At 49.2% G+C, this 26,383-nt stretch overlaps 8 protein-coding genes across 8 annotated transcripts; 7 read left to right on the top strand and 1 right to left on the bottom strand.

Annotated features, from left to right (window-relative positions):
- Positions 1–984: 984 nt before the first annotated feature.
- Positions 985–3,516, top strand: BC939DRAFT_458034 (cysteine desulfurylase). Its single transcript, XM_051556549.1, has 5 exons — positions 985–1,355; positions 1,548–1,747; positions 1,836–1,973; positions 2,103–2,588; positions 2,935–3,516. The coding sequence occupies exons 1-5, from the start codon at positions 1,175–1,177 to the stop codon at positions 3,361–3,363; spliced, it is 1,434 nt and encodes a 477-aa protein (XP_051410143.1). The 5' UTR covers positions 985–1,174; the 3' UTR covers positions 3,364–3,516.
- Positions 3,517–4,739: 1,223 nt separating this feature from the next.
- BC939DRAFT_458033 (uncharacterized protein) lies at positions 4,740–5,047 on the top strand. The gene is given in 2 exon segments (XM_051556548.1): positions 4,740–4,761; positions 4,776–5,047. The coding sequence occupies 1 exon segment, from the start codon at positions 4,854–4,856 to the stop codon at positions 5,010–5,012; it is 159 nt and encodes a 52-aa protein (XP_051410142.1). The 5' UTR covers positions 4,740–4,761; positions 4,776–4,853; the 3' UTR covers positions 5,013–5,047.
- A 3,796-nt stretch (positions 5,048–8,843) lies between these two features.
- On the bottom strand, positions 8,844–10,419 carry BC939DRAFT_399423 (NOL1/NOP2/sun family-domain-containing protein; the record flags this gene model as incomplete). Its single annotated transcript, XM_051552471.1, has 3 exons — positions 8,844–9,613; positions 9,722–10,146; positions 10,280–10,419. 3 exons carry the CDS (start codon positions 10,417–10,419, stop codon positions 8,844–8,846), a joined length of 1,335 nt encoding a protein of 444 aa, XP_051410141.1.
- Positions 10,420–11,443: 1,024 nt separating this feature from the next.
- BC939DRAFT_458024 (ribosomal protein S14) lies at positions 11,444–12,315 on the top strand (the record flags this gene model as incomplete). The annotated part of the gene is made up of 3 exons (XM_051556547.1): positions 11,444–11,505; positions 11,960–12,059; positions 12,164–12,315. The coding sequence occupies 3 exons, from the start codon at positions 11,444–11,446 to the stop codon at positions 12,170–12,172; spliced, it is 171 nt and encodes a 56-aa protein (XP_051410140.1). The 3' UTR covers positions 12,173–12,315.
- Positions 12,316–12,484: 169 nt separating this feature from the next.
- On the top strand, positions 12,485–16,550 carry BC939DRAFT_458023 (DNA topoisomerase). Its single transcript, XM_051556546.1, has 12 exons — positions 12,485–12,809; positions 12,889–13,083; positions 13,178–13,356; positions 13,456–13,625; positions 13,748–13,994; positions 14,089–14,170; positions 14,273–14,822; positions 14,905–15,083; positions 15,172–15,297; positions 15,376–15,822; positions 15,969–16,229; positions 16,351–16,550. The coding sequence occupies exons 1-12, from the start codon at positions 12,729–12,731 to the stop codon at positions 16,501–16,503; spliced, it is 2,670 nt and encodes an 889-aa protein (XP_051410139.1). The 5' UTR covers positions 12,485–12,728; the 3' UTR covers positions 16,504–16,550.
- A 260-nt stretch (positions 16,551–16,810) lies between these two features.
- Positions 16,811–17,443, top strand: BC939DRAFT_530648 (ribosomal protein S14; the record flags this gene model as incomplete). The annotated part of the gene is made up of 3 exons (XM_051561580.1): positions 16,811–16,885; positions 17,258–17,357; positions 17,435–17,443. The coding sequence occupies exons 1-3, from the start codon at positions 16,824–16,826 to the stop codon at positions 17,441–17,443; spliced, it is 171 nt and encodes a 56-aa protein (XP_051410138.1). The 5' UTR covers positions 16,811–16,823.
- A 348-nt stretch (positions 17,444–17,791) lies between these two features.
- Positions 17,792–22,988, top strand: BC939DRAFT_458018 (coatomer protein alpha subunit; the record flags this gene model as incomplete). The annotated part of the gene is made up of 11 exons (XM_051556545.1): positions 17,792–17,809; positions 17,918–18,059; positions 18,161–18,502; positions 18,706–18,924; positions 19,082–19,300; positions 19,426–20,173; positions 20,277–20,872; positions 21,057–21,613; positions 21,799–22,125; positions 22,242–22,583; positions 22,712–22,988. 11 exons carry the CDS (start codon positions 17,792–17,794, stop codon positions 22,886–22,888), a joined length of 3,687 nt encoding a protein of 1,228 aa, XP_051410137.1. The 3' UTR covers positions 22,889–22,988.
- Positions 22,989–23,343: 355 nt separating this feature from the next.
- Positions 23,344–24,186, top strand: BC939DRAFT_505063 (uncharacterized protein; the record flags this gene model as incomplete). The annotated part of the gene is made up of 2 exons (XM_051560608.1): positions 23,344–23,430; positions 23,782–24,186. 2 exons carry the CDS (start codon positions 23,344–23,346, stop codon positions 24,184–24,186), a joined length of 492 nt encoding a protein of 163 aa, XP_051410136.1.
- Positions 24,187–26,383: the final 2,197 nt, after the last annotated feature.

The raw sequence follows: 26,383 nt of genomic DNA, 5'->3' as shown, positions 1-26,383 counted from the left end.
CCCGACGAGCTTCCAACTTGTGTTGACGTGTTTTTTGACAATAACTGCGTGTCATGTGAAGTGTAAGCTCCGGGACTTGTTGCCTTACGACGCCTTCCATAATGAACGCGTTCTGTTGAATTGGGCGCGTTGTCAGTCTGGGCCCTTATCCAACTGGACGCCAGCGAGGGTGTCGAAGACGAACGCTGAGATGAGTGATAAGGAACAAGATCTCCTTGTGATGGTGCTTGCTGGGCTGTCGAAGGCTCTGTCGAGCTTGAATTAACGATATTGACAATCTGATCCTGAGATGCATCCAGTTTAGGACAAGGTAGGTTTACTTCTCGGTCGCCAGGAAGAGTCCCATCGTGAGTACGGTCATCCAGTGGACCCCCAAGCAAGCTGATCCCAGAGAGAAAGGTTGTGGCGGCTTCTCCTTTCCTGCCAAGGGCTTGACTGCGTCTGTTGGTGTCTGTAGTAACTCCGTGCACCTCTCTCTGGATAGGCGACTCGTTGAGGGTGCGTAGTTGTGAATGTTGGTTGTCATTCGCGACGAGGCCACTGACCTCAGGTAATGTTGCCGTAAGTGGTGGAGTACTTTCATTTGGGCCGTTGCCGATGCCGTTATGAAGACTTTGAGCAGCCTTGGTGGATTCAAAGCACTGAGTCGTTGGTCTGTGTTGGGTCTCCTGGTGGTCGTGGTCCTTCTCCTGGAGAGTGGTATCGAGATGGGAGGCCTGGCCCGAGGCGGGGTCGAGTTGGAGAGATGAAAGAAAAGAGAATGCTGCCTGGCGTTGAGTTGTCCTCCGCCTCATGCTTGCGGTGGTGGCGACCATTGAATAGCTTCGTTCTTCTTGGGCTTAAGAAAGACATATAGCGGAGTAGGACAAGAAGACCCCATTTGAAGGGCAGCCATCGCCGCTGCTGCGGTGACGTAGATCTTTTGGTTGAAAATATTTCCAAAAGTGGACCTTGTGCTACCCGCAATTGCGATTGCCCGCATCCATAAAAGTCGTCTCTTTTCTTTACCCCTTCCACTGCATCCCACTGCACTCCAACTCCACTCCTCCGCAAATTACTCCTTCCTCCCCTCTATTTACGCCTTCTCCTTCATACCTTTCCTTTCCGTCTTTTACTTCATCTTCCTTTAACGTCCTTACTTCAGCAACTCCACTCACTCAGTCCACAAATTAATATGTCTTTTGTTCGTCTTGTCCAGCGCAACCCGGTCAGCCTATTGCGCAGCCTGCCTCGGTGCCAACCCAGGACCCTTCCCGCCACCCGTTTTATAGTCTCCCCTGCTGCTGCCGCCTTCCACACAACCGCAAAGCGACTGCAGAGCACAGAAACGCAGGTCCTGATCACCCCTTCAACAGGTAAACAACGCGAAATCGACCTCACAGCTCATTCCTCGGGTTTCTGTGATCAGGATGCAGCACTGCACACTGAACAACCGTTGCACTTTAAACTGAGACTCCCTGTCTCTGGATCAAAATGGGATGCATTGGGACCCCATATCTCTATAAACACTGGCGTCTAACCATAGCCATGTTTAAATGTTTTCATAGAGTCACTTGGATTCGAGGTCTCAGGTGTCAAGGATGCAAACAGTCGTCCCATTTACATGGATATGCAGGCCACTTCACCCACGGATCCCCGCGTGTTGGATGCAATGCTGCCATACATGACCGAGCTCTACGGAAACCCACACTCGAGAACACACTCTTACGGCTGGGAGACCGAAAAGGGCGTGGACCAGGCTCGTGAGGTAGGATAACGGGGCCACCAAACGTGTCTTTGAAGGTCGCTGAAACCTCTTGCACAGTATCATTAACTTTTTCTGTATTATCTGACAGGACATTGCCAAGCTAATTGGCGCTGACTCCAAGGAGATTGTGTTTACATCGGGTGCCACAGAGTCCAATAACCTCAGCATCAAAGGAGTCGCTCGCTTCTACAAAGGAAAAAAGAACCATATCATCACCACTCAGACTGTATGTGTTTTTTTTTTTTTTTTTTTGTGTACAAGTCGCTGGATCGCAGCTGAATTCACTTCAGCGGCTCATGGTACTATGGTCCCTTCTGAATCTCTTCTAACATCATCTCATTGAAAACTCTTATAGGAGCACAAATGCGTGTTGGACTCTTGCCGTGTCTTGAGCGATGAGGGATTTGATGTGACCTATCTGCCTGTCGGGAAGAACGGGCTGATCTCCATGGATGATCTCAAGGCGGCTATCCGTCCGGACACAGCACTGGTTTCGGTCATGGCTGTCAATAATGAAATCGGAGTCATTCAGCCTTTGGAGGAGATTGGAAAGCTCTGCCGCTCTAAAAAGATTTTCTTCCACACGGATGCCGCCCAGGCTGTCGGCAAGATCGCCATCGATGTCAACAAAATGAACATTGATCTCCTGAGCATCAGCGGACACAAGATCTACGGACCCAAGGGAGTCGGTGCCCTCTATGTCCGCCGCAGGCCAAGAGTCCGTCTCGTTCCCCTGCTGACTGGAGGTGGACAAGAACGTGGTCTCCGCAGCGGCACTGTGCCCGCACCTCTGGCGGTCGGACTTGGCGAGGCCTGTAGAATTGCCACTGAGGAAATGGCTGTAAGTGGGCAAATGCATGTCTGAATTTTTCTGTTATCCAGAGCAGAGGCCCAGCACCAGATGACGATCGTCCTTTCATCCCGGACATTGCTATAACGACCTAGTCCTGATTCAGCTGATACACTGTCAAGGTTGTGATGGGTTTCATGTATGACACGCCATCGCAGCTTTGGCTGGCCGAACATGGACGATGATGGCCCGTGCAGGGGTTCTGATGGTGCATTAGCCCTGTTACTTGAATGTGTTTTGGATGGAGCTTTTACATGAGGCAGACACTGGGTCCGGACCAAGACTATTTTATTGACCTTTTTGTTTCGCTTTCATCTGCCAATCTTTTTTTATTTAGTATGACCATGAGCGCGTCAAACGCCTGTCAGAGCGCCTGATTACTGGCATCCAGTCCCAAGTCAGCCATGTGTACAGAAATGGAGACGAAATTCAAAGCTATCCTGGCTGCGTGAACCTGTCGTTTGCTTACGTCGAGGGAGAGTCCCTCCTTATGGCCCTGAAGGACATTGCTCTGTCATCCGGATCCGCTTGCACCTCTGCATCACTGGAACCCTCGTATGTGCTCCGTGCGCTGGGAGCCGAGGATGATATGGCTCACAGCTCGATTCGATTCGGAATCGGTCGTTTCACGACAGAGGAGGAGATCGACTTTGTCATCTCGCGCGTTGTAGCCCACGTTGATAAGCTGAGGGAGATGAGTCCGCTCTGGGAGATGGTGCAGGAGGGCATTGACATCTCTAAAATTGAATGGGCCCAGCATGCCTAAACCATCAAGGCCCCACCTTTTTTTTTTTAGTTCCGCTGCATTTGAAAGTTTTTCATATTATGTAAAGAAATTAAATATGAGTGTATACATTTGAGTTGACCTGAGTTGCCCGATCAACTTGCCAGCCTTTATGCTAATAAAAAAGAAAAAAAGACACCTGCTTGAGGAATACGGCCCTTTGAACCGCCTGGTGTGTGATTGGTCTTCGTGATTGAGGCGATATCTCTTGATCTCTGGTTTTTTACATGGGCTGGATGGTTTAGTGCGGGCAGCTCTGAATCTTTAAGGCTCCAGACACCGTAATTAACCGGCGTGCTGGTGCCAAAAGCAGCACTTTGGGCAACCAAACAGGCGATGCTGCATCGTTTGATGTGCCCTGCTTGGGGGAATATGCATTCGCGAGATCATCTTTGTACATCGTCCGTTGTCGACTCTAGCCTGATACTTCCAGTGCTCAAGATCAAAGTTGGTTTCCTTTTTAGCTGGCAAGGACATATCGCTAGTTCGCGTTCGCGTTTTCGTCTGAGCTGGAGCGCATTGCATTACACCACTCCATGCATAAGACGATCTGCGATATTCAAGTTGGGCTTGCAAGGACCTATCGAAATAGGTGGTCGTACCGGCGTTGCCAAATAAAGTTGACTCCTTCGTATTGCCTTGGAGATCATAGCAAAAAGGTCGTGGTCCAAATTACTAGCACAGCATGCAGATAGATGCGTCTTCGTTTACTCGTTTGTGTGTCATTACCACCATAAAGTCACTCAAGTAGATTGTTTGAAGGAACCATTTTTTATTGCATTGTCTGTTATTTCTACAATTCCTATCGGCACCATCAGCTCAACTTGCTATCAGTCAACCTTGGTTGCAAAGGTTGTGCAGAGTACACCACGGGCAGGTTGCAAGTCATCGTACTCCGAAAAAAAACCGCACAAAGCCCAAAGAGAGCAAGTGGATAAAAAAAAGGGTTCAGAAACATTCTCAGGAACTCTTTTGTTTTTGCGTGAAGAAAAGGCGAAGCTCCTTGGCCCGAAGGCACGACCTGAGGTGATGATAACCAGAGGGGAGTAGGGGAGTGGGGGAATTTGGTGCTCCCGGCCCAAATGCACTGCTAGGGTTAATAAACCCTCTGGGGAGCGGGTATAATCCATAGGTTGAAAACCTGGGATGGGTTGCCGAGGGCACGCAATTAGTGAGGGGTTACAGTCCCAGGATCGAAGTCAAAACTCCTGGGACCTCTATGACTATCTACTGCCGAGGGCACGCAAGAGTGAAGAGATTCAGTCCCAGGATCGAAGTCAAAACTCCTGGAACCTCTATATTGCCGAGGGCACGCAAGGGTGAAGAGATTCAGTCCCAAGATCGAAGTCAAAACTCCTGGGACCTCTATATTTTCTATCTAGGGAGTGGTGGAGAGGGAGTGGTGGAGAGGGAGTGGTGGAATGGAATTGCTGACGAGAGTGCATGTGGAGGAGGGTTGCTGACGCGAGTGCATGTGGAGGAGGGCTGCTGACGAGAGTGAGCACAAGAGATGGAAGTGGGGTGGAGGAGAGTGGGACTGGGTAAAGGACGAAAGGCGAGGTTGTGTCAGTGAAGAGAAGTGGGATGGGGTGGAGGGTAGAGAGTGGAAGGTGAAGAGCAAAGAAAAATAACTTATATCATACGTACCTGGAAAGAAACTTGCCGTAGAGCGCGTGGGGAAGAGTGAGGAGGAGGTGGAGGAGGTGGAGAAGGTGGAGGAGGTGGGGAAGGGAACGTGTAAGAGGAAAGAAAGAGAAAGAACAAAGTCGAACTTTAAATGTGCCGCGTAATCGGTGGCTGAGTCGATAGCAAGGGGTCTACGGGGACCGGAGGGCTCATATGGCCGCTGGGAACTGGGGGCAGACTATGGGGAACGAGACGGTAGTGAGCGTGTGCCTGGGAGTGAGCGAACAACGCGCACGGCTCATCAGAGAAAAAAGGAATCGTCATTCAGCGCTGTCCACCATGAGCCCAACTTGCATCAACATCGCCTTTGCCAGCGATGAGTGTACTTTTGACAGCGAAAGTGCATGGTGGCGGACATGTTGCCACTAATTTCATGTTGAAGGTTGTTGAAGGTTGCTGATGTTCTGTTCGCGTGGTTTCTAAACAACCTTAAAAAGGAGTGCCAACAAACAGTGTACCAACCACACGCGACTCAGCCCAAGCGAGCACTGCCAATAAAGTTTGCACCAGATTTGGAAAGCATAAAACATTAACAGCGTCAACATGCGTTTGTTATGCTGCATGGTCCAAATTTACTGCAACAGAGAAGAGGCGGCAGATGCAGTACCACCATTCTATGAAAGGACAAGAACGTTGTCTCTAGTGCGAAATATACTAATATCACCTCGACCAGTGCGTGCAAGCGATTGCGATTCGACAAATCCGAGTCCTCGTGGAGAAGACAAGAATAAACGATAAGAACATAGTGAACATAGGATCCACAATGAGACATCCACTGTGGAAGAAACTCTTTCTTCTTCATCGCTATTGCTTTTGCCTGTAGCAATAGCAAAGAGACTTTCGTGCTAGCAGGGGGTGAGGAGGAAGGGAAATACTAAAATGGTTGGCGAGCCATTTCTGTGCGATAAAGACGTGCTCAAACGCACTCAGACGAAATAAAGCACTGCTTTAAACAGCTGAAAATCAGTAAACGAATATATTATGGATGAAAACAAATGAGTTGACTGGACAACTCAGGTCAACTCAAATTGTGCCTGCGCCCAAAAATAAAGACAGACTGGATCATCCATTCCATTTCTCACTTCTACACTCCTAACTCACTCCCATACTCCATTCATTCGCTTTAATAGGCAGTATCAAGCTCAGCATCAGCCCGGTCTTTCTCGCCTGAGGTAAGTGTAGCTCCGTTGATGCATGCCTCCTTGAAGTGGTGCTAGTACGGTTGGTCCATATCTTCGATGAAGGATAAAGCGCATGTCTCCTCTTTCAATCTCACTTCTCAATGGCGTACGAGCATCGCAGCCGAATAACATTTGTTGGATCCCTTTGCAAAGGGCTGTCTCAACCGCACATAGTACAACACTTTGCATGGCTGCGTGAGGTGAGAGGTGCAGAGATCGAGTAGGGGGGACCTTTTATTTTTATTTTTGTAATTGCTCCCGTCATTTTAGTGGACATTAAAGGATCAGAATGAGTTGACCTGAGTTGCCCGGTCAACTCAAATGTATACACTCATATTTTATTGCTTTTGCTCAAACCGATACTACTATTCCTCTAAGATCTGCATTGAGCTGATATCCTCAGTCTGTTCATGTATCGACAAGCAGTTTGTTAAGCGATATACACTGGTAGTAATTTCCATATTTGTCTTCATCTTGCCATAATTCCCTCTTCATTTGGGGACCCCCGTACCATCTTCCTTGGATGTCGGGAGCTTGAAGATGACTCCAGTGCTTACTGACTGGTGGTAATAGTGGTGCTGGCGGCACTAGGATAGGGAGGAGCTCAGAAAAAAAGCGCGAGCTGGGCATGCTGTGTTTTATTGGGTAAAGACTGAGGTTTAAGTAAGGGAGGCGCGCGTCTTGAATACTATAGCTTCAATCATTGTTCCATAGGGTCGGCTATCGAAGCAGCTTTGCCACCTTCTCTCATGCTTTGCAACACTCTTAGTGATATAGGATGGCTCGACACTCCTCTTTTGCTAGCTCTCTCCCTTTAATTTGTTTGTGCTTATTAATACGAATGTGCGTACTGTCGGTAGGGCGAAGGCCCTGTAACTTCTTGATTCGAGCCTGCAACACCTTCGTGTGGGAAACCTAGGAGGCGGCAGGAGCAGTATTTAACCTAAGACGTTTTTTCTTTCATTATCCGTCGCCTATTGATATGGAGAGTGCCTTGGCCACTTGAAGCGAATAATCATCTTCATCCGCAGCAGCTCCTTTTCTATATCCCAATGCATACAAAACCTGTCATTGCACGAAAAATTTCTGAAAACCTATTTTATATAGTCATCGAAGCCATCTTCCACAGAATCCAAGACTTCGATGTGGAAATGGCTTTTGAGAAAAACGCTCGCGGCTAGTGTAAGCAAACTTGTGCTTGAAAGACAACGGCGCACTTTGATTTCCGAAAAGTTGATTCAGCAGCGAGATCTAGGGGTGATGAAGAAGAAATGACAAACCTTTGTAGCGATGTAGATCCTTCAAAACAAGCGACAGAAACGCACTGTAAAACCCTCCCATCTGTACTCAATAGAGTCCTCAGTGATGTTATAGAGCCGGGGAATAGCATTCGTATTGGGAGAGCGTTTTTTTGCCACGTACGATCTTACTATCGTTGGTGGATCTATACATAGAATGCTGCTTCTCTGGTATTAAGAAACTGGTTTACCATTAGACTTGGGAATCTTCAATCGCTACCTTGCACAACACATTCTTTGCATGATGTATGAAGTCAGAGGCCCCTAGCGAAGGCAAGAAAGACAAGAATCTCGTTGCTACTGCTATGGCCAGAGGCGGTAGTGGTGGTAAAGGAATAGCTTGCTCCGCCATGGATGTCTCTTTGTGAACATGTTCACCGTGTTCTTATCGTTTAACGTGCTTCTTTATAGAGAATCAGGCTTGTCGCGTCGCACTAGTCGCGAGAATGTTGGCATATTTTGCAGCTCAAGTCAGGGCTCTTGCTCTTTCATGAAATGGTGAGATAGCATCCATCACGTCGTCTTTGCTACATCAAATGTGTCATACAGCGCAACAAATACATGCCAATGCTGCCAATGCTTTTTAAGCTTTATTGGCATTCCTCGACCAGGTCAAGTTAACTAACACCTCGATCATAACAACCACACATCGGGCGGCTCAAAATGATCGGTCTTTCCAAGCAAAGTGCCATTGGCTTTGCACCTGGACACGACTTTGCTATTAGGCGTCTGAGCCCAAAGATCCGCACCGCAGAGACGGTCCGCAATTTTTTTATTTTCTAACCGAATGATCGGCAAGTTACAAGACTCTCGATTTGCTTGCTCGGCAGAAAATTACTACACTAAGCGATTTGCAGGCCCCAGGTTTCATAAGTAAACTGACAGGTTTATCGTGCGTTCTGGGGCCTCTAAATCTCCCACCATTTGCACGTATTTAGTACACCCTTGCTTTTCTCGTTTCCCAAATATGCTCCTCCTTTAACACCATCACTTTTTGCCCAAATCTACGTGAACGCTCAAGTGGGCGTATCAATATTACTTGTACGGTTGTGGAGCGGGTTCGAGTTTATTTGTTTGAATGAAGTGCGATCTCTCGCGGATAGTGAATGGTCTAGATGCAATTAGAAAAAAAAAAGGGTCGTCTCACAGTTTCTGTCCTTTTGACGAGGCCTTCGGGCGCAGCTTGATGCCCTTTTGTGCTTGCAGCAGCTTTGCTTGGGATGCTAAGATGATAAAGTAATAACATGAAGGCAAAAAGGTCAATAATCAGCAGCACCAACTTTAACAAACTGCAGTATTAGGCGACGTCTTCCTTGTTTTTACCTCTAATGAGCTCTTCATCTTCCTGGGCGTTGAATGTGATCTTCACGGGCTCCTCAGTCGTCGACTTCGACTCATCCTTCTTCTTTCCACCACGCGAGCGCTTTCCAGAGTCTTCGGTGATAGGCGTGAACTCCTCCTCTTCATCTGGGTCGGCATTGTCCTCGTTCTTCTTGGGAATCTTGTTGCTTATCTTCTTGAACTTTGCGACGTAAAAACCATCCATGTTGTGCATGTGTGGGTAATAGCGCCTGGTCAAGCTGAGGGAGGGATGAAAGGCCTTCTCCCTGTAACGCGTAAATCCTTCCTTGCCGAAGTCCAGTCCAGTCGACACCAGCTTCACATTGGGACGCTTTCGGAGGGCGTAGTTGACCACATCCTCATTCTCATCAACGGTAACCGAACAAGTCGAGTACACAATGTATCCGCCAGTTTTGCTTCCTGCATCAACGGAGTCGATAGCGCTCAGCACCAGCTGCTTTTGAAGTTGTGAAAGCATCTGGAAATCCTGTTCTGATTTGTTGGTCTTAACGGACGCATCCTTTGAGATGACTCCTGTTCCTGAGCAAGGGGCATCGAGTAACACACGGTCGAACCCTCCAATCACACCAGGGAATTCGCGACCATCGTAATTGCAGACAACAGCGTTCTTGACTCCCAGACGGTGAATGTTAGCCACCAAAGACTTCGTACGGTCCTTATTTGCATCGTTTGCAAACACCATTCCTGTATTCTTGAGCAGTGCAGCTATAATGCCATAGAGATGAATGAAAGAAAATTGTTGTGTTGGTATCATGCTACTATCTAAGGAATACTTCAAGGTACGTCTTGGTCGTAAGGCGATATGCAACTTACCAATGTAGGTACTCTTTCCTCCTGGTGCAGAGGCCATATCCAGAATCCGCTCATGTTCCTGAGGAGCAAGCGCCATAACGGGTAAAAATGAAGATGCCGCCTGCAGCATGTAGTGTCCTGCCAAGTACTCAGGAGTCGCTCCGATGGGTACGGGAGAGTCAAAGACTTGAAGGCCGACTTTGCTCCACTTGCCGATAGGGTCGAGGTTCACTCCGCGATTAATCAGAGACTGAGCGAGCTCGCGACGACGAGTCTTCAAAGTGTTGGTGCGGATAGTGACAGGCCTGGGCACCTCGTTAGCCTCAAAGAATTCGATCGCCTCCGAAACAGGAAAGATATAGAACAATTTCTCCATCAGATATTCGTTATATCCGTAGTAGAGGCAAAGATCCTTGAGCAACTGGGAGATATAATCGTTACGGGATCTAGTTCGGCAGCGAAACGACCGATCGATAAAAGAGAAAGATGCGTCAATATCACGCTCTTTCAAGACCTGAACTCATCCGCAAACGAGTTAGTGGGTCGCTGAATGCAATTAAGGCATATGCCAATCTGTACCTGTTTCCTTCCCTCATCTCTCTGAAATTATTCAGCACCCTTATAATTTCCTGAATGCGGGCTTGAACGACCTGCAAGTCGGTGCTCTGAAGGATCTCATGATCGTCCCCGGGTAGCACATACTTGTCGCTCTCAAGCATAATGTTAGTCTGCAATTCCGCCTCAGCAGCCTCGGCCTCAGCCTTCTTAGCCGCATCCAGCTTCTTGGACTTTGTCTCCATATCGTCGTTATCCGAGTCTTCGCTGTCACTGGCGAAAATGTCCTCCTCGTCTTCTTCAACCTCCCCGTCCTGCTCACCCTCTTCATCAGATCCAAAGATTGCCGTACCTGGGCCCTTGGCTTCGTCATCCGAGGCTGCAAATTCATCACCCAAGAAGTCATCATCCAGTGCTCCGACCTCAACGTCTGAACCCTCCTCAGCGGATACGAACTCGTCATCATGCTAATAAGATTATTAACAAGGAACACATCAATGAGATAAAGCAAATCGCATGGCTAAGGAGTATGCCTGGGGGTGAAAAAAAAAAAAAAAAAAGGGACGGCATAGCTGTGTATGAATCTTAACAAAACGTACCAATTCATCGGCTTCGCTCTCGCTCTCGCTGACGGCTCCATAGGCCCAGGATTCATCATCGTCCTCGCTGTCTTCGGTGGCTGCCTTAATGGAGCCTTTGTTCATGGGTTTAACATTTTTGGCGTTTACAGAGGTCTTGCCGGCGCCAGAAGCGACCTTGGTCTTCTTGGAAGTGGCGCTATTGGAGGCATTCACTTTACGCTTATTGCTCTTTGGGGATGCTGCTGAAGATGCCTTAGAAGAGGCACTCTTAGTAGTAGGACGTCCAGCCATTTGGGAATGAAAGGGCGAAGAAGGTGGTAGTGGGTGTGGACGACGGAACTCTGAAGGTGACTTTTACAGGTTCAAGTAGGTTCGCTTCTTTTTTTTTTTTGCTTTGTTTGTTTCTTTTACAGTCGATCCACGGTCACGACGCTTGCTTCAGTACACGAACTTCACGTACACAATCCGACTCTGTGGCTTACGTTGACCCATGCCAACCAATCAGGAGACCGGATAATTTTTTCCATTTGGCTATTACTTGCAGGTGGCACCCAACCCACAGAAGATCCTTCTTTTCGCTTTTGAATCCAAACTTCGAATTCACAAAATGGCTCACAGCAACATCTGGAACTCCCACCCCCGCGGTTACGGCAAGGGCTCCCGCGAGTGGTAAGCAATTACACCATTGCACCACTGCACTATATAGACCTCGCAGGATACAGGAGAGAGACTTTTTTTTCTATTCATGGAATCGATCATCATCCATGCGGCTCATTGGAATCCTGCTACAATGCCAGTCAATTCGATTCGGCCATGTTCAACATCGCTTCTCAGCGGACGCATGCCAATTGCATGTGGGATCTATGGTCAATTGGTGGCGAACGATTTGCGAGCGTTTATGTTCAGGATGGCTTTGAGCTGGATGGCGGACCTATGTAGGATCGATTCTTCGATTCTCTAGTCGCTGCCATAACATCTGTGATGAAGTGTGACGCCTCAGCACCCAACAAGCGACTCGGCTTTTCTGTATCATCAATGTCGACAGACGACTGTTCCTGGATAAGCACTATCCTTTATTTATCGCTAGCTCCTGACGCTATTTTCTTCACTGTTTTTATTTTAGCCGTGTCTGCACTCACCCCGCTGGTTTGATCCGCAAGTACGGCCTCAACATCTGCCGTCAGTGCTTCCGTGAGAACTCTGCCGCCATCGGTTTCACCAAGGTTCGTCTACTGGCTGCAATGCAGTTGTTATTTGAAGTTGTCGACTTCGGTTGCCTTCGTATGTCATGAGCTAATTTTGTGATTATCTTCCCTACTCGGTCTAGACCCGCTAAATGCTACATCGTTTTTAGAAACTACGGCAACCGTGTTCGCGCGTTCGCTGGAATAAAAGATTCGATTTTCTAGCATGTCCTTGTTTCCTGTTGTAGCACAAGACTTGTTGATGAATAAATGTTCAATGAACATGTTTGCTATATGGAGCTATTTTGGGGTTGCTTGGTGCTATCGATTAGGGCTCGGCCTTTGACTTTATGGAGGTACCTCAGGGCCCATTGAATTGACTTGAACTTCAGTTAGAAGAGGTTTGGTGTTCAATTATATATTAAAATTTATTTCGCGACCTTGTTTGTTTCTTCAACTAAACCGCCATACTTCGATACTTCGACCAACCCTGCAACGGAAAAGCGAGACGCTGCGTGGCAACCTTGTACACCGAAGCATACTGAGGCTTCATTAGTCTTGCTAACTACGGCCACAGCTACAAGTGGATACACCTGGACAAAGCCAGTGTCGACATCCATCTGAATTCGCCGAGCCAACCGTTTTTGCTTCTTTGCGCCACCAATCGTTACACTTTGCAACTCATACAGAGCATTACTGAATGCCACCATGAGGATTCTCTGCGTTGCTGAGAAGCCAGCAATGTCAAAGTCCCTTGCAGCGATTCTGTCCAATGGGCAATACACTACGGTATGTTGACAATTTATTGGCAGTATCTTTTTTTTTTATTTTCCAAATCATGAACGTATAATAACAGTATCTTCTACAGCGGCCAACGAACGATCAATACACGCGCAACTTTGAGTTTTCGTATAGGCTACCGAACAACACGATGACTCACGTAGTCATGACCGCGGTGCGTGGACACTTGATGAGCACGGACTTTCCTACACAATATAGAAAATGGGGCAGCTGCGCTCCTGTCCAGCTTTTTGAGCTCCAAGTAGAAAAGGCGACGTCTAAGGTATATGTACCTTATCTTGGAATTGGATGCTGGGATCATACTGGAATCATGCCCTTCTAACACTCTCATCTTTCTTGGCCCTTTCATCACGCAGGATTTGATTTCAGTGGAAAGAAACCTTGCAATGGAATCGCGGTTGGCAGACCAGGTTATGATTTGGACGGATTGTGATCGAGAAGGGGAGAACATCGGAGCAGAGATCGCCAACGTATGCCAACGCGAGAATCGCCGGTTGAAGATATGCCGAGCACGCTTTAGCTCCGTTACTCCAGCGTAAGTCGGATCGTGTCTTTCATATGACAGCTAAAGGCTGTATACCTCAGCTCATCTTTTGCTGACACCACTGCTGCTGCCGCCAGCAAACTCTTCTAGTGAGGTGCATAGAGCCATGCAAAACCCTGTTCATTTAGATATGCGCCAGGCCGACGCCGTTGATGCACGGATAGAACTGGACCTTAGGATCGGCGCATCTTTCACACGCTTTCAAACCCTTACCCTCCAGGGCCGCTTCCCTGAGTTGGCAGAGGGCGTGATTAGCTATGGTATGTGCGAACTCGGTCGGCTGCATGTGCTCTGATCAGACAAGCTGCGGTACTAAACGTCAGCAGTGCGTACTATCAATGAGTTAACAATGTCTGCGTGAACGGATTTCATTTAAACGTAGGTCCATGCCAGTTTCCGACTCTGGGCTTTGTGGTGGACCAGTACCGACGAGTGGAGAATTTTATACCCGAAACCTTTTGGAAACTGGAGGTCAAGCACAGCAAGGACGGCGTCGATGCAACTTTTACATGGCAACGCGGACATCTGTTTGACCAGCTGGCATGCATGATTATCTATGAGGCTTGTCTCGAGAATCTCAGTCGCAATGCGCTTGTGACAAAAGTCAAGTCCCTTCCTACTAAGAAATAGTAAGCTAAATTTGTATATGGTAGTATTGATTGATGGCCGTCGTGATGCTGTGCTACTGACACCGATTAATGGGACACATAACTATTCTTATAGCAGGCCCTTGCCGCTCACTACCGTTGAACTTCAGAAAAATGGATCCAAATTTCTCTCAATTCCGTCCGATGAGGTCATGACCGTAAGTGCCTTGGTCGTTTGCTTTCTAAGGAACGATCATTGTCATGTTTTTTGCTGACGATATTTAGTACCGTTGTATTTATAAATCGCTGGAAACACATAGGCAGCAGAAAGTCTCTATACAAAGGGATGGATCTCATATCCAAGGACGGAAACGGACCAGTTTGACTTGAATTACGACTTGATGGGGCTGATAGAGAAACAGACGCACAATACTCAGTGGGGTCGATTCGCCCAACGACTGACCGAAGGTGGCTATCGTAACCCCAGGAAGGGCAAGAATAATGATCAAGCTCATCCACCTATTCACCCGGTTATGCATACGGAGAGCCTGGACGGTAATGAGAAGCGGGTGTACGAGTTCATAGCTCGTCGATTTCTGGCCTGCTGCGCTGAAGATGCAGCAGGCGACCAGACGGACATTGAAGTCAGGATTCACACGGAGACCTTTAAGACGACAGGGCTGATCATCAAAGAACGGAATTATTTGGATGTTTATCCCTACGACAAGTGGACTGGAAACGTGCTTCCAAACTTTGTTGAAGGCGAAGAGTTTATACCTAAAGAATTTTCAATGAAATCCGGTGCAACCAGTCCGCCTACACTGCTGACGGAGAGTCAGCTCATCGCGTTGATGGATAAGAACGGCATTGGTATGTATTCCAGCAAATGAACCGTACTCGGTATTGACTCAGGTTCTAACCTCCCCTCTGTGTTTTTCTGCACCGACTGAAGGCACGGATGCTACCATTGCGGAGCACATCAAGACAATTACGAAGCGGGAGTACGTTGTGCGGAGTAAGAGCGACAGAGAATATGTTTTTACGCCATCTACTCTTGGGATCGCTCTCGTCGAAGGTTATGATAATATTGGACTGGACAAGAGTTTGTCGAAGCCTTTTTTAAGAAGTGAGGTAAAGTCAATGGACGCATCTTGACAAGTCATTTTTGACAGTGCGGGAGTTGTCAGCACATCCTGATCTATTTTCTTCCCGCTATTAGCTCGAGAACAATCTTAAGCTCATCTGCTCTGGAAACAAGACAAAAGAGGGGGTCGTCAGAGAGAGCATCGACATGTACCGAAATGTCTTTGACATTGTCAACCGGGATCAGCGGGTGCTGCTGGAGGTACGAAGACAGCGACTTATTTGTCCCCGTCAAAAAATAACGGATGAAATTAACAGTTTATTGCGCATGGTCTTTTAGTCTTTGGAACGATACCTTGGACGACGCAGAGAACCAACCCCTCCTCCTAGACCAGCTGGGCAGCCTGCGCCAAGGAACCCCAGAGATGGGCATGGCCAGGCCCAGGATGGAAGCGTCCGTCCCAACTCTAGCAACAATTTCAGTTCTGGCAATGTAGGATCGAGCGCCGCCTTTCTTCAGACACATCAATTATCTAGGGGCCTATCAACCACAGGATCCGCTGCTGCGGTCATCTGCCATTGTGATGGTCGCCCTCCTGCTGTTGAAAGGAGGGTGGTCAAAGAAGGCGAGAACCAAGGACGGCTGTTTTTCACATGCAGCAAGCCCCGCGAACAACAATGTGGATTCTTTGCCTTCGCAGAGGATGCGGGAGTATTGAGCCATAGATCGACAAATCATCATCAACAACACCATCCAGTTGAGACATTTCCGCAGCGTGCCAACGAAGTAAGGCTTTTATATATATTTTTACACTTATGGCTACAGGGCTATGTAGCCTTAGTTAGACTTGATTGAAGGCCTGAATGCGTAAACTAACATTATGCTGTCGTCCACTCTGGGTTTATCTCACTCTTATCATGTGGATTTTACAGGCTGTCATGGAGGCGTTCATTCAAAATCTGCAGACAGGAAATGCACCAGAGACAAAGCCCAGGTGTCTCTGCGGGCTGGTAGCCATGGAGCTGAAGTCATCGAAGAACAACGGGCGAGTGTTTTGGCGCTGCAGCAAGCAGAGAGGCTGCGATTTTTTTAAGTGGGATGACGAGTTGAACTCAGGCCAAGCAGCGGGGCAGCAACAGCAGCACGGCGGTTCCTCTTTTCAAGCGGATAAAACGTGCTTCAAATGCCAAAAGGTGAATGCATGGCACCAGATGCACATATGCACGTCCTGCTGTTACGATGAAAGTATCCAGTTGCCCTTTTGCTATACCTGACGTTTTCCTAATATTATTATTATGTGTCATGCTTGTCTAGATGGGCCATTTCGCAAACGCGTGCACTGCACCGGCCGAGAAACAGCGCGGTACCTCTACAAAGACAAGGGCCAAGGGCACTTCCAAGAAAGCTACGACTTCACGTAGCGGAATTGCGGCTGTACGGGTGAGCAAGAAGGCGCGTCCGATCTAGAAAATCTTCTCGGCCCGATCACGGTTGATTACCTCATCATATATATGGATAATAAAACTTGTATTTCTATTTAACGACACTTTATGACTATGTCTTTCAATCTGATCTTGTCAGTCCTTCGTAAGAATATTATGGATGAGTAGCGTTTTCTGTTCTTAAAGTCGTCGTTAACCCTCGGACCAGTGCGTCTAAATCTTGGGCCACAGAAAATCGCGTCAATTTTGAAAATGACCTACCGCACGTGACAATCTCGTTTTTGAGGTACTTGTTCTTGGAATCACAGGAATGTTTTTTTGCTTCAACTTTTCGGATCGATCATCATGGCTCATAGTAACATCTGGAACTCCCACCCCCGTGGCTATGGCAAGGGCTCCCGCGAGTGGTAAGCGGTTGAAGCTTTGCTCCATGAAGGCAATGGCGAAAGACAGAGAAACTAGAAAGCAAGGTTGCGTCAATAAGACAGCACGATCGGACTACATCACGAATGACAGATCAAACCCAATGGAGCCGGGCTTTGGCAAGGCAGTCGGAGTGAAATCGCCCTATCGACCATAGAACACATATCTGCTACAAGGAGGTTGCTTGTAGCAAGACCAGGACTTAGTAAAGCAGCCTTTGGGCACAGCTACCAGTACCTGAAGCCAGCAAAACGACTTCTATGGAAACCGTTCGCCTATATGATACTCAGTACTATCCTAGTTCCTTGAATCAATTGGATTAATCGCTCGCTCAACCAATGCTTCATCCCTAATAGCCGTGTCTGCACTCACCCCGCTGGCTTGATCCGCAAGTACGGCCTCAACATTTGCCGTCAGTGCTTCCGTGAGAACTCTGCCGCCATCGGTTTCACCAAGGTAATGTTTCCTCCTTGGTTGAATTTTCAGCAATTGAAGTGGTACACCAAGGCTAACGATGTTTTTTGTCTTCATAGACCCGCTAAAGATGTTTTTTCTATCCGAGGGACCTAGCTCATATCAAGTAGACGATGCGCAAGTAATAAAAGAGAAGTGTTTTACCACGTTCTTAGAACCATCTACGTCTCGCACAGCCAATTGCTTGCTTGAGTGAACGTTTAGAGTGTGTACAGAAAAGTCTAGGGCGCGAAAAACCTGTCCTTTCTTCCATTTCTCATCACTTTATTTTTCATCGACTGAATACCTTCAAACCTCAATACTCATCCCCTCTTGCATCTTTCTTTTCATTGGCCTCGCAACCAGGAACTGAGACTGCAGCGAGTGAGTGTGCGAACCATCTTTACCACGTCCACCGCTAGTTCATCTTTTTCACGATGCAGATGCTCACAAAGGTATCGCTCGCTGTCTGGTTCTTCGCTGCGGGTCGCTTCAAGACGAACCCATGCCATCACTTGGCAATGCCTGTACTAACATCCTGGACACAACGACTCCGATGATAGTTCGAGTCCAAAAGCAATCGCGTCAAGGGCGTGGCCTTTCATCCAAAGCGACCATGGATCCTTGCAGCCCTCCACAACGGCTCGATCCAGCTGTGGGACTACAGGATGGGCACCCTCTTGGAGCGCTTTGATGAACACGATGGTATGTGCAGCACATGGAAGCTAGAGATGGTGGCCGGGTGCAGATGACCGACATGGTGCTCTTTCTGATCGCTCCTCTGTTTGTGCCGCTTGTTTTGTCAGGTCCCGTCCGAGGAATCGCGTTCCATCCGTCGCAGCCACTGTTTGTATCGGCAGGAGACGACTACAAGATCAAGGTGTGGAACTACAAGACGCGTCGCTGCCAGTTTACGTTGACGGGCCATCTGGACTATGTCCGCACCGTGTACTTCCACCACGAATACCCCTGGATCCTGAGTTGCTCAGACGACCAGACGATCCGCATCTGGAACTGGCAGTCGCGCAACTGCATCGCCATCCTGACCGGACACAACCACTATGTGATGAGCGCGCAGTTCCACCCCAAGGAGGATCTTATTGTGTCGGCGTCGCTGGACCAGACCGTGCGTGTCTGGGACATCTCAGGCAAGTCTTGCAAGCGGTTATGTGGAGGCGATAAAGGGTGATAAGCGGAAGGGAGGGGGGAGAGAGGATGGGGGATTATTGACAATAGGCGCCAATATCGCTGGATGACTATGTGGGAATAGTTGCTGCTATAACGGCTGTTGCCATTCTCGTTCTAACACGTCGTTTGTTACTCTGCCTCTTTGTTGCCACGACTCTAACAGGACTGCGAAAGAAGAACGCGGCGCCAGGGACGGTTGCGTACGACGAGAGCGCGCATCGTGCCTCACAGCAGGCGGACATCTTTGGAAGCACGGATGCTATTGTAAAGTACGTTCTCGAGGGCCACGACCGCAGCGTCAACTGGGCGACATTCCACCCTACCCTGCCGCTGATTGTGTCTGCCGGCGACGATCGCCAAGTCAAGCTGTGGAGGATGAATGGTAATTGATGGCAATTAATGGCGATGTGCAAGGGTGCTTTCCTGCTCCTCCCTTTCCTTCTTTCTTCTTTCTCCAGCAACGACAGGAGATGATGCACATGCACATGTTAATACGGACGTTTGCTCTTGCCTCTGCTAATCGGCCTGAATCTCTGTAGAAACCAAGGCTTGGGAGGTTGACACCTGCAGAGGCCATACAAACAACGTATCGTGCGCGATCTTCCATCACCGGCAGGAGCTCATTATTTCTGTTGCCGAGGACAAGTGCATCCGGGTGTGGGACATGTCCAAGCGCACAGCGGTTCAGACCTTCCGACGCGAGCACGACCGATTCTGGGCGCTGACGGCCCATCCTGAGCTTAACTTGTTTGCAGCCGGTATGTATATCGGCGCTGATCAGACTGCATGTTGTTGTGCATGATAGGTATTCGCATGCACGTGGGATGGAGTGACTGGGTCCTAACTGTCTTGGTGTGTTCTTGTGCTGAAACGCTATGCCCAGGTCACGACAATGGGCTGATTGTGTTCAAATTGGAGAGAGAGCGGCCAGCGTATGCTGTGCACCAGAACAGCCTGTACTACATCAAGGACAAGTACCTCCGCGTGCACGACTATTCCAACTCTCAGGACACGGCTGTTCTCTCTGTGCGCAGGACAGGATCGCAATTTGTGCAGCCGAGGGCGCTGTCGTACAACCCGGCAGAACGCGCGGTGTTGGTCACGTCGACGGCTGATGGAGGCACGTATGAGCTGTACAGTCTTCCCAAGGAGATTGGGGGCGATGCTCGGGAGCCTACGGGCGACGGCAAGCGTGGCTCAGGCAATTCGGCGATCTTTATTGCGCGCAACCGCTTTGCAGTGCTGGAGAAGGCGAACCAGACAATCACGATCCGAGATCTGCAGAACAACAGCACCAAGTCGTTCAAGACCCCGAATGTGGTGAACGAGATCTTTTATGCGGGCACGGGACAGCTCTTGCTCAGCACGCCTACCTCTGTGATCCTGTACGATATCCAGCAGCGCAGGACCATTTCCGAGGTGACGACGCCCCCGGTCAAGTATGTGGTGTGGTCGGCGGACATGGCCTATGTTGCGCTTCTCAGCAAGCACACGATCACGATTGCCACCAAGTCGCTGGAGCAGACGTGTCTTATCCACGAGACGATCCGCATCAAGAGCGCGGCGTGGGACGAGAGCGGGATCCTGATCTACTCGACGCTGAACCACATCAAATACGCACTTCCTCAGGGGTAGGTTGGCGGCGCTGCTATGGATTACGGGTGGGCCATGAAATGCGAATCCATGTGTGAGACTAGCTGACACTGTTCATTTGTGTGCTTAATTTCTTTCTAGGGACAATGGCATCATCCGCACCCTTGACCAGCCCATCTACCTGACACGGATCCGAGGCAAGAATGTGTACTGTCTGGATCGGGACGGCAAGACGCGCACGATTGCGATCGACCCGACCGAGTACCGGTTCAAGCTGGCGCTGACGAAGCGCAACTATGACGAGGTTCTGCAGATCATTCGTAACTCCAACCTGGTGGGACAGTCGATTATTGCGTACTTGCAGAAGAAGGGATACCCTGAGATTGCACTCCACTTTGTGCGTGAAGACAAGACGCGGTTCGAGCTTGCGCTGGAGTGTGGCAACCTGGAGGTCGGACTGGAGACTGCCAAGGCGATGAACAAGGACGAGTACTGGAACAAGCTAGCACAGGAGGCGCTCCGTCAGGGCAACCACCAGATTGTGGAGCTGTGCTACCAAAGAGTCAGGAACTTTGACCGGCTCTCGTTCCTCTACTTGGCGACGGGCAGTGCCAACAACCTGTCCAGGATGTTGATGATTGCAGAGAAGCGAGGCGATGCCATGTCGCGGTTCCACAACTCGCTTTTCCTGGGCAATGTGGAGGAGCGCGTCCGTCTTTTGCGGGAGGTTGGTCAAGGTGAGTCATGGGTTTGCGAGCAGCTAATGGGCAGTGCTTCGGTGGTTGCCTGGCATGCCATGTATTCTGTATTTTTTATTTTCATTTTTGCTCTTCTGAACAGGAGTGACTGGGAAGGCTATGGGCAAAGACTGACAGCTGTTTATTTCGTACTGTTCGACATCTGTGTTGTGCCTATGACTAGCACCGTTGGCATATCTGACTGCAAGGACACATGGCATGGACGAGATTGCAGACGAGATCCTCGAGAGTGCTGGACTTACCCCTGAGGACGTTGCAGATCTGCCTAGCCAGGGCACGCTGCTGGTGCCGCCGAGACCTTTGATGCAAGTGCACGACTCGAACTGGCCCCAGCTAGCGGTCTCGCGCAGCTACTTTGAGAGCGTTTTCTCTGGAGACATGGAGGGGGTTGCAGCGCCAGAGCCGATCGCTGCATCGGAGCCCGAGGCTCAGGCGGATCAGTGGGGCATGGATGACGAGTTCAGTGTCCCATCGGCGGGTCATAACGGAACTTCACTGGCTCCTATGGCCAACGATGGACTGGACATGGACGGCGATGGTGGATGGGATCTGGACGCAGACCTTGCAGCAGAGCTCCATGCAGAGACAGGGGCGATTGTTGCAGAGGACAGCGGGCTGACGATTCCAGTTGCAGGCCAGAGTGAGGCTGAGATCTGGTGCCAGAACTCGCCCTTGGCTGCGGATCATGTCGCAGCAGGCGCGTTTGAGTCAGCGATGCAGGTACGGTGATGGGAAGCGTTGCTATATGAAAGCTAATGCGGCCATGTTTGATGGCTCCCAGCTGATCCCTTTCTTCTTTTTTCTTTCTTCTTTCTTCTTTCTTCTTTCTTCTTTCTTCTTTCTTCTTTCTTTCCTCTTTCTTCCTTCCTTCTTCTTTCTTCTTTTCTTGTCGCGTATGTCACCAGCTGCTGAACCGCCAGGTTGGTGCTGTCAACTTTGAGCCGCTGAAGGACCACTTCCTGTCCATCTTCCAAGCCAGCCGTGCGATCGTCACAGGAAACGAAGGGATGCCCTCGATCATGCTGCCAGTGCGGCGCAACCCTGCAGAGACCGACCAGAGAAAGGCACTGCCTGTGCTGGTCAAGAGTTTCCAGTCGCTGATCAGCAAGGAGCTGCAGGACGCATACAAGGCGACGACATCGAACAAGCTTACAGAGGCGTGCACATTGTTCAGAGGAATCCTGCATTCGCTGCTGTTGACAGTGGTCACCCAAGCATCAGAGGCAGAGGAGGTATGGCAGGGATCTATAAAGGACGCACGAGGGCATGATGTGTTGCAGGTATGAGCGATTAAGAAACTAATAGGCGACGTGCTGGTTGTTTTGTGTGCCCCGTTTGTTCCACATAGGTGCTTCAATTGGTGGGTGTCTGCCGTGAATACATCCTCGGACTGAGCATTGAGCTGAGTCGCCGTGAGGTGCAGAACGATGGGTCGGCGGCAGGCGTCAAGAGGATGCTGGAGCTCGCGGCGTACTTCACAGGGGTCCAGCTCCAGCCTAGGCACATGATCATTAGCTTACGCACGGCCATGACGGCCTGTTACAAGCACAAGAACCTGCAGTCTGCACAGACGTTTGCACGTCGCCTGTTGGAGCTGGCTCCTCCTGGGCAGGCAGCGACGCTAGCACGGCAGATCCAGCAAGTTGCTGAGCGCAACCCACGGGACGAGATCCAGCTGGACTACGACCAGGTAACATATACAAGTCAGGAAGAATATGCGGATGGCGGTGCCTTTTTCAAGGCAATGGAATGGAGCTCTTTCGTTTCCTTGTGCTAACCACTGCATGATCCCGGTTTCGTTTTTTGCTCATGATATAGTACAACTCGTTTGTTGTGTGCGGCATCTCGTACACGCCCATCTACCGCGGGTCGCCCAGCGTGCAGTGCCCGTACTGTCGCGGCCACTTCAAGCCAGAGTTCCAGGGCAACCTCTGCACAATCTGCGACATCTCGCAGGTCGGCGGCACAGGCACAGGCATGGTGGTCCTTCCTTAGACGGCATTGCGCAACCATGCCAGAGTTCTTTCTCTCTTTCTCTACAATTTGTCTACAGTTCTGTTACCCTTGATAGTCAATCCTCCATAATAATAAAATGTGGAAACGATAAACAGGGATGCTGATATAGCTCCCATGAATTGGTTGTAATAGCAACAGTCTATGTGCTTTCTAAGGCGCGCCTAGCGCTTCCCCCGCAGGACTCAATCGAGAATAAAACTTCCAAGAGTTGCGAGGAGGAGCAGCAACAGCAGGATGACGATGGCGTGGAAGGCAAGGGCCGCCCTTAGTAGCCGCTCCTTTTCATGTTACTGCGATACCTCTACTCAGGCAATCTACAGGAAAAAATCAAGGTCTGAAAGTGTATCCAAGAGTTCAATGATCGAGTGCAAAACTTAGGCTTATTGAACAAATGAAATACAGTCGAGATAAAGACGAGAAGTGCATATCCAGGAATGCTGGCGCTGCGAGCTGCTATGTTACAGCTATCAATAGAGCTTAGGCGGAACTACAATAGAGGTAGCTTGGAGCTCTATGAAAAGGTAAGGAGCTGACTGAGTCGCCGCTGTCATATTCATGAGTTGAATCGAGAGCTATTCAAAAGAATATGACCTAACAGCAACAGCCTCCCCAAAACAGCTCAAACCGCAAAAGGAGAAGGGACTCTTATAAAACGACACATTCGCAGTGGTGTGTCCGCAATCGAAAAGTTCATCCTTCTCCTGAACCAGATCGGCAAGAACCCCCGCAAGCTAGTTTCTCTAACATCCGTGGAAAAGCAATTTATATCCTTTTCAGTGAACGAAGTAATCTACATCTTTTGGCAGAATGAGCTCCTCAGGCTCTAACTTCAGGCGCTGGCAAGACTCTACCTCATTAACAATTCCGTGCAGGCGGATGTAGTCAATTGGATCTTGAACAGAGAACTGGGGTTCCTTATCAAAAGTTTGTATTTGGATGTCGAAGGAGGTGTGACAGGGCCACGCAAAGTTCGCAGGAGACACAAGGTTGCGGTGACATTGATGCCCTTGGAAGAGATCCGACAACGTCTGGAACTCATTCAACAGGATATCCTGGATACCCTCGACGTTAACTCTTACAAGAAATGCGACTATGTTCTATGCGGCTCTGTTCGAACCGGCGGGTTCCGCCTTCATCTGTTGAATCTCAAGTTGAAGGAACTCCAGTCGGTCACATACAGGCGACTCCCACAAGACATCTTGCCCTCTCGAATCACCTTCACTGTCGGCAGCGCAAACTACTACCTGGCCAAAGTCTTAAACTTTGTCAAGACCTAAAAGGATATCGCAGCTCTTTGAGGATATAGACCAGAGCGAATCAAGACCCTAGGTCTCGACCTCGGCCAAGCATGTGTAGTCGGTGTGAGCGCATTGTCGCTTAAGAAGACTAGCCACGACCGAGATAGTGACACCCTTATGGGAGAGCCACCCGATGGCGCTATCTCCGCCACCGGCCCAACTACTTACTACAATCTGGCTGTGAAGCAGAAAGGCATTTACCAGCCAACTTTCAAGCTCAAATGCTAGATCGAAGAGTAGAAAGGAATAATGCCTCCTAATGAAACAAAGTCAACCAGTGACATCGAGAGCGATCTGCCCCCTCTCCGCAGTGGTGTCTCTAGCTATATAGATACTTTTATGGAGCTTGAAAAAGTTCAGGAGTGACTCGATAGCTTTTACAGCAACAACAACATGCGCTTTCGAAAGCACCAGTGGGATGGCAGAAAGGCCAGGGATGCCGCATTTACTATCATTACGGACCACTTGCTCAAGTTGGCTGGGTGGTCCATCGGTAGGCAGAGGGTTGAAGCCAACAGGGTTGTGATCGGGGTGGGTCTTGGACAGTTTTCATCAAAGGCCAAGCTTTTCCTCTTTGCATGAGTGCAGAAGGTTTATTATGATATCAAAAGTGCTGCGCCCAATAGGCAATAGCGAAAGAAACTTGTGTAACTCATTTTCTCCCGTACCTGGAAAAATAACTTTAATCTCGCTTCGTGTCTTTGGCGAGCTTTTGTTTATAGCATTAAGCACTACCGCAATGTTACCATCAAGAATGTTCTCTTTGCTCCCTCTCGCCTCTACTCCTCTTCTTCTCGCCTCTGTCTCTCTTCTGTACTCTTGCGCAAAGTCCAGCACGGATGCCTTCTTAACGTCTTCGCCTTGGAGGTGCCAGGACCAATCACGGACAACAAGGTTGCACTTCCAGCGGAACCTGTAGTGCCTATTGAAGTTGCCATAATGAACCTTCGCCGATATGCAGAGGACGTCCTGATGCCTGCCTTCAACGAGATGAACCGGTTCACACACTTTCGAGATGATCTCATTAAAGCAGTCTACGACCTACTCCTACTGACGACTGTGCCAAACCCGTCGAACTGGCAGATCATTCCCCCCCCCCTCCTAGCCTACTACCGCTTTGACTGGAACGAGCTGGAGCTCATTGTGCATCACCTTAGCCTTACAGGAACCTTCACGATCAATCGATACCAAGTAACGCAAGCTGAAGCAATTTGTCTGTCGCGTTATCAGCTCCTCTCTCCGACGCGATTCAAAGATGCCATGCAGTTTTTCCCATGGTCCCTCTCGAAGCTATTAGTCACGTTCAACATTGTGCTGAGTTTTTTTCTATGAGGACTAGTCGCATTTATTGCTCTTTGACCATGTGCGCTTGATGTCACAGCGTTTGGACTCCTTGGCAGCAGCGGTGCACGCGACGATTGCTGGGGATTCATAGACGGGACACATATTAAGGTTTGCCGCCTCATGGTCGACCGAGAGGAGCTTTATAGCGGGTACAAGAGGGCTCATTCCATCAAGTACCAGGTTATTGCAACACCTGACGGTCTGATTGTGCACCTTGGCAGCCCTTTCCCTAGTCGACGACATGATGCACGAATGCTAACAGAGTCTAAACTCAGGTTTTTTTCTCAGTCATCATTCGCATGGAGTAAACGGCCGTCCATTAGCCATTTATGAGGATGAAGGGTACGGACGTGAGTGGCCTATTTTTGCTCCGTATCGTGGTGATGTTACTGCACAGCAGAATGCAGATAACGAGGCTATGAGGACGCCTTGGTTCTATGTTGAGTGGGTATTCGGGTGATTTTCCAACACATGGCAGTTTTGTAACTATCGTCAACGACTGCGAGTCGGGCTTATGCGCGCTGGGGTCCTGTACCCGGTCGAGGCCATTCTTTCAAATTTGTAGGTCTGTATTGGGGGAAACTCTTCTACCTTGGCCTATTACGGAGGTACAGAACATCCACCCTCTGTTCAAGGATACCTCGCACCACGCGATCTCTGGAACTAACGAAGAGATGTCATGGCAGGACCTAACTATTTTGGTTTTTTTGATAAGGAAGAGGAGGATGATGCGGCGGAAGCTGTACCTGATGTGGAGGTGCCCGAGATCGAGGACATAAACGATGTTGATATCGGGTACAATGAGCAGAATTACGGCAACATAGAATACCAC

The sequence above is a fragment of the Gamsiella multidivaricata genome (genome assembly GCF_025024155.1).
Source record: "Gamsiella multidivaricata strain RSA 2152 chromosome Unknown BC939scaffold_52, whole genome shotgun sequence".
Taxonomy (NCBI): Eukaryota; Fungi; Mortierellomycota; class Mortierellomycetes; order Mortierellales; family Mortierellaceae; genus Gamsiella; species Gamsiella multidivaricata.
This window is presented reverse-complemented; position numbering and strand designations above follow the sequence as displayed.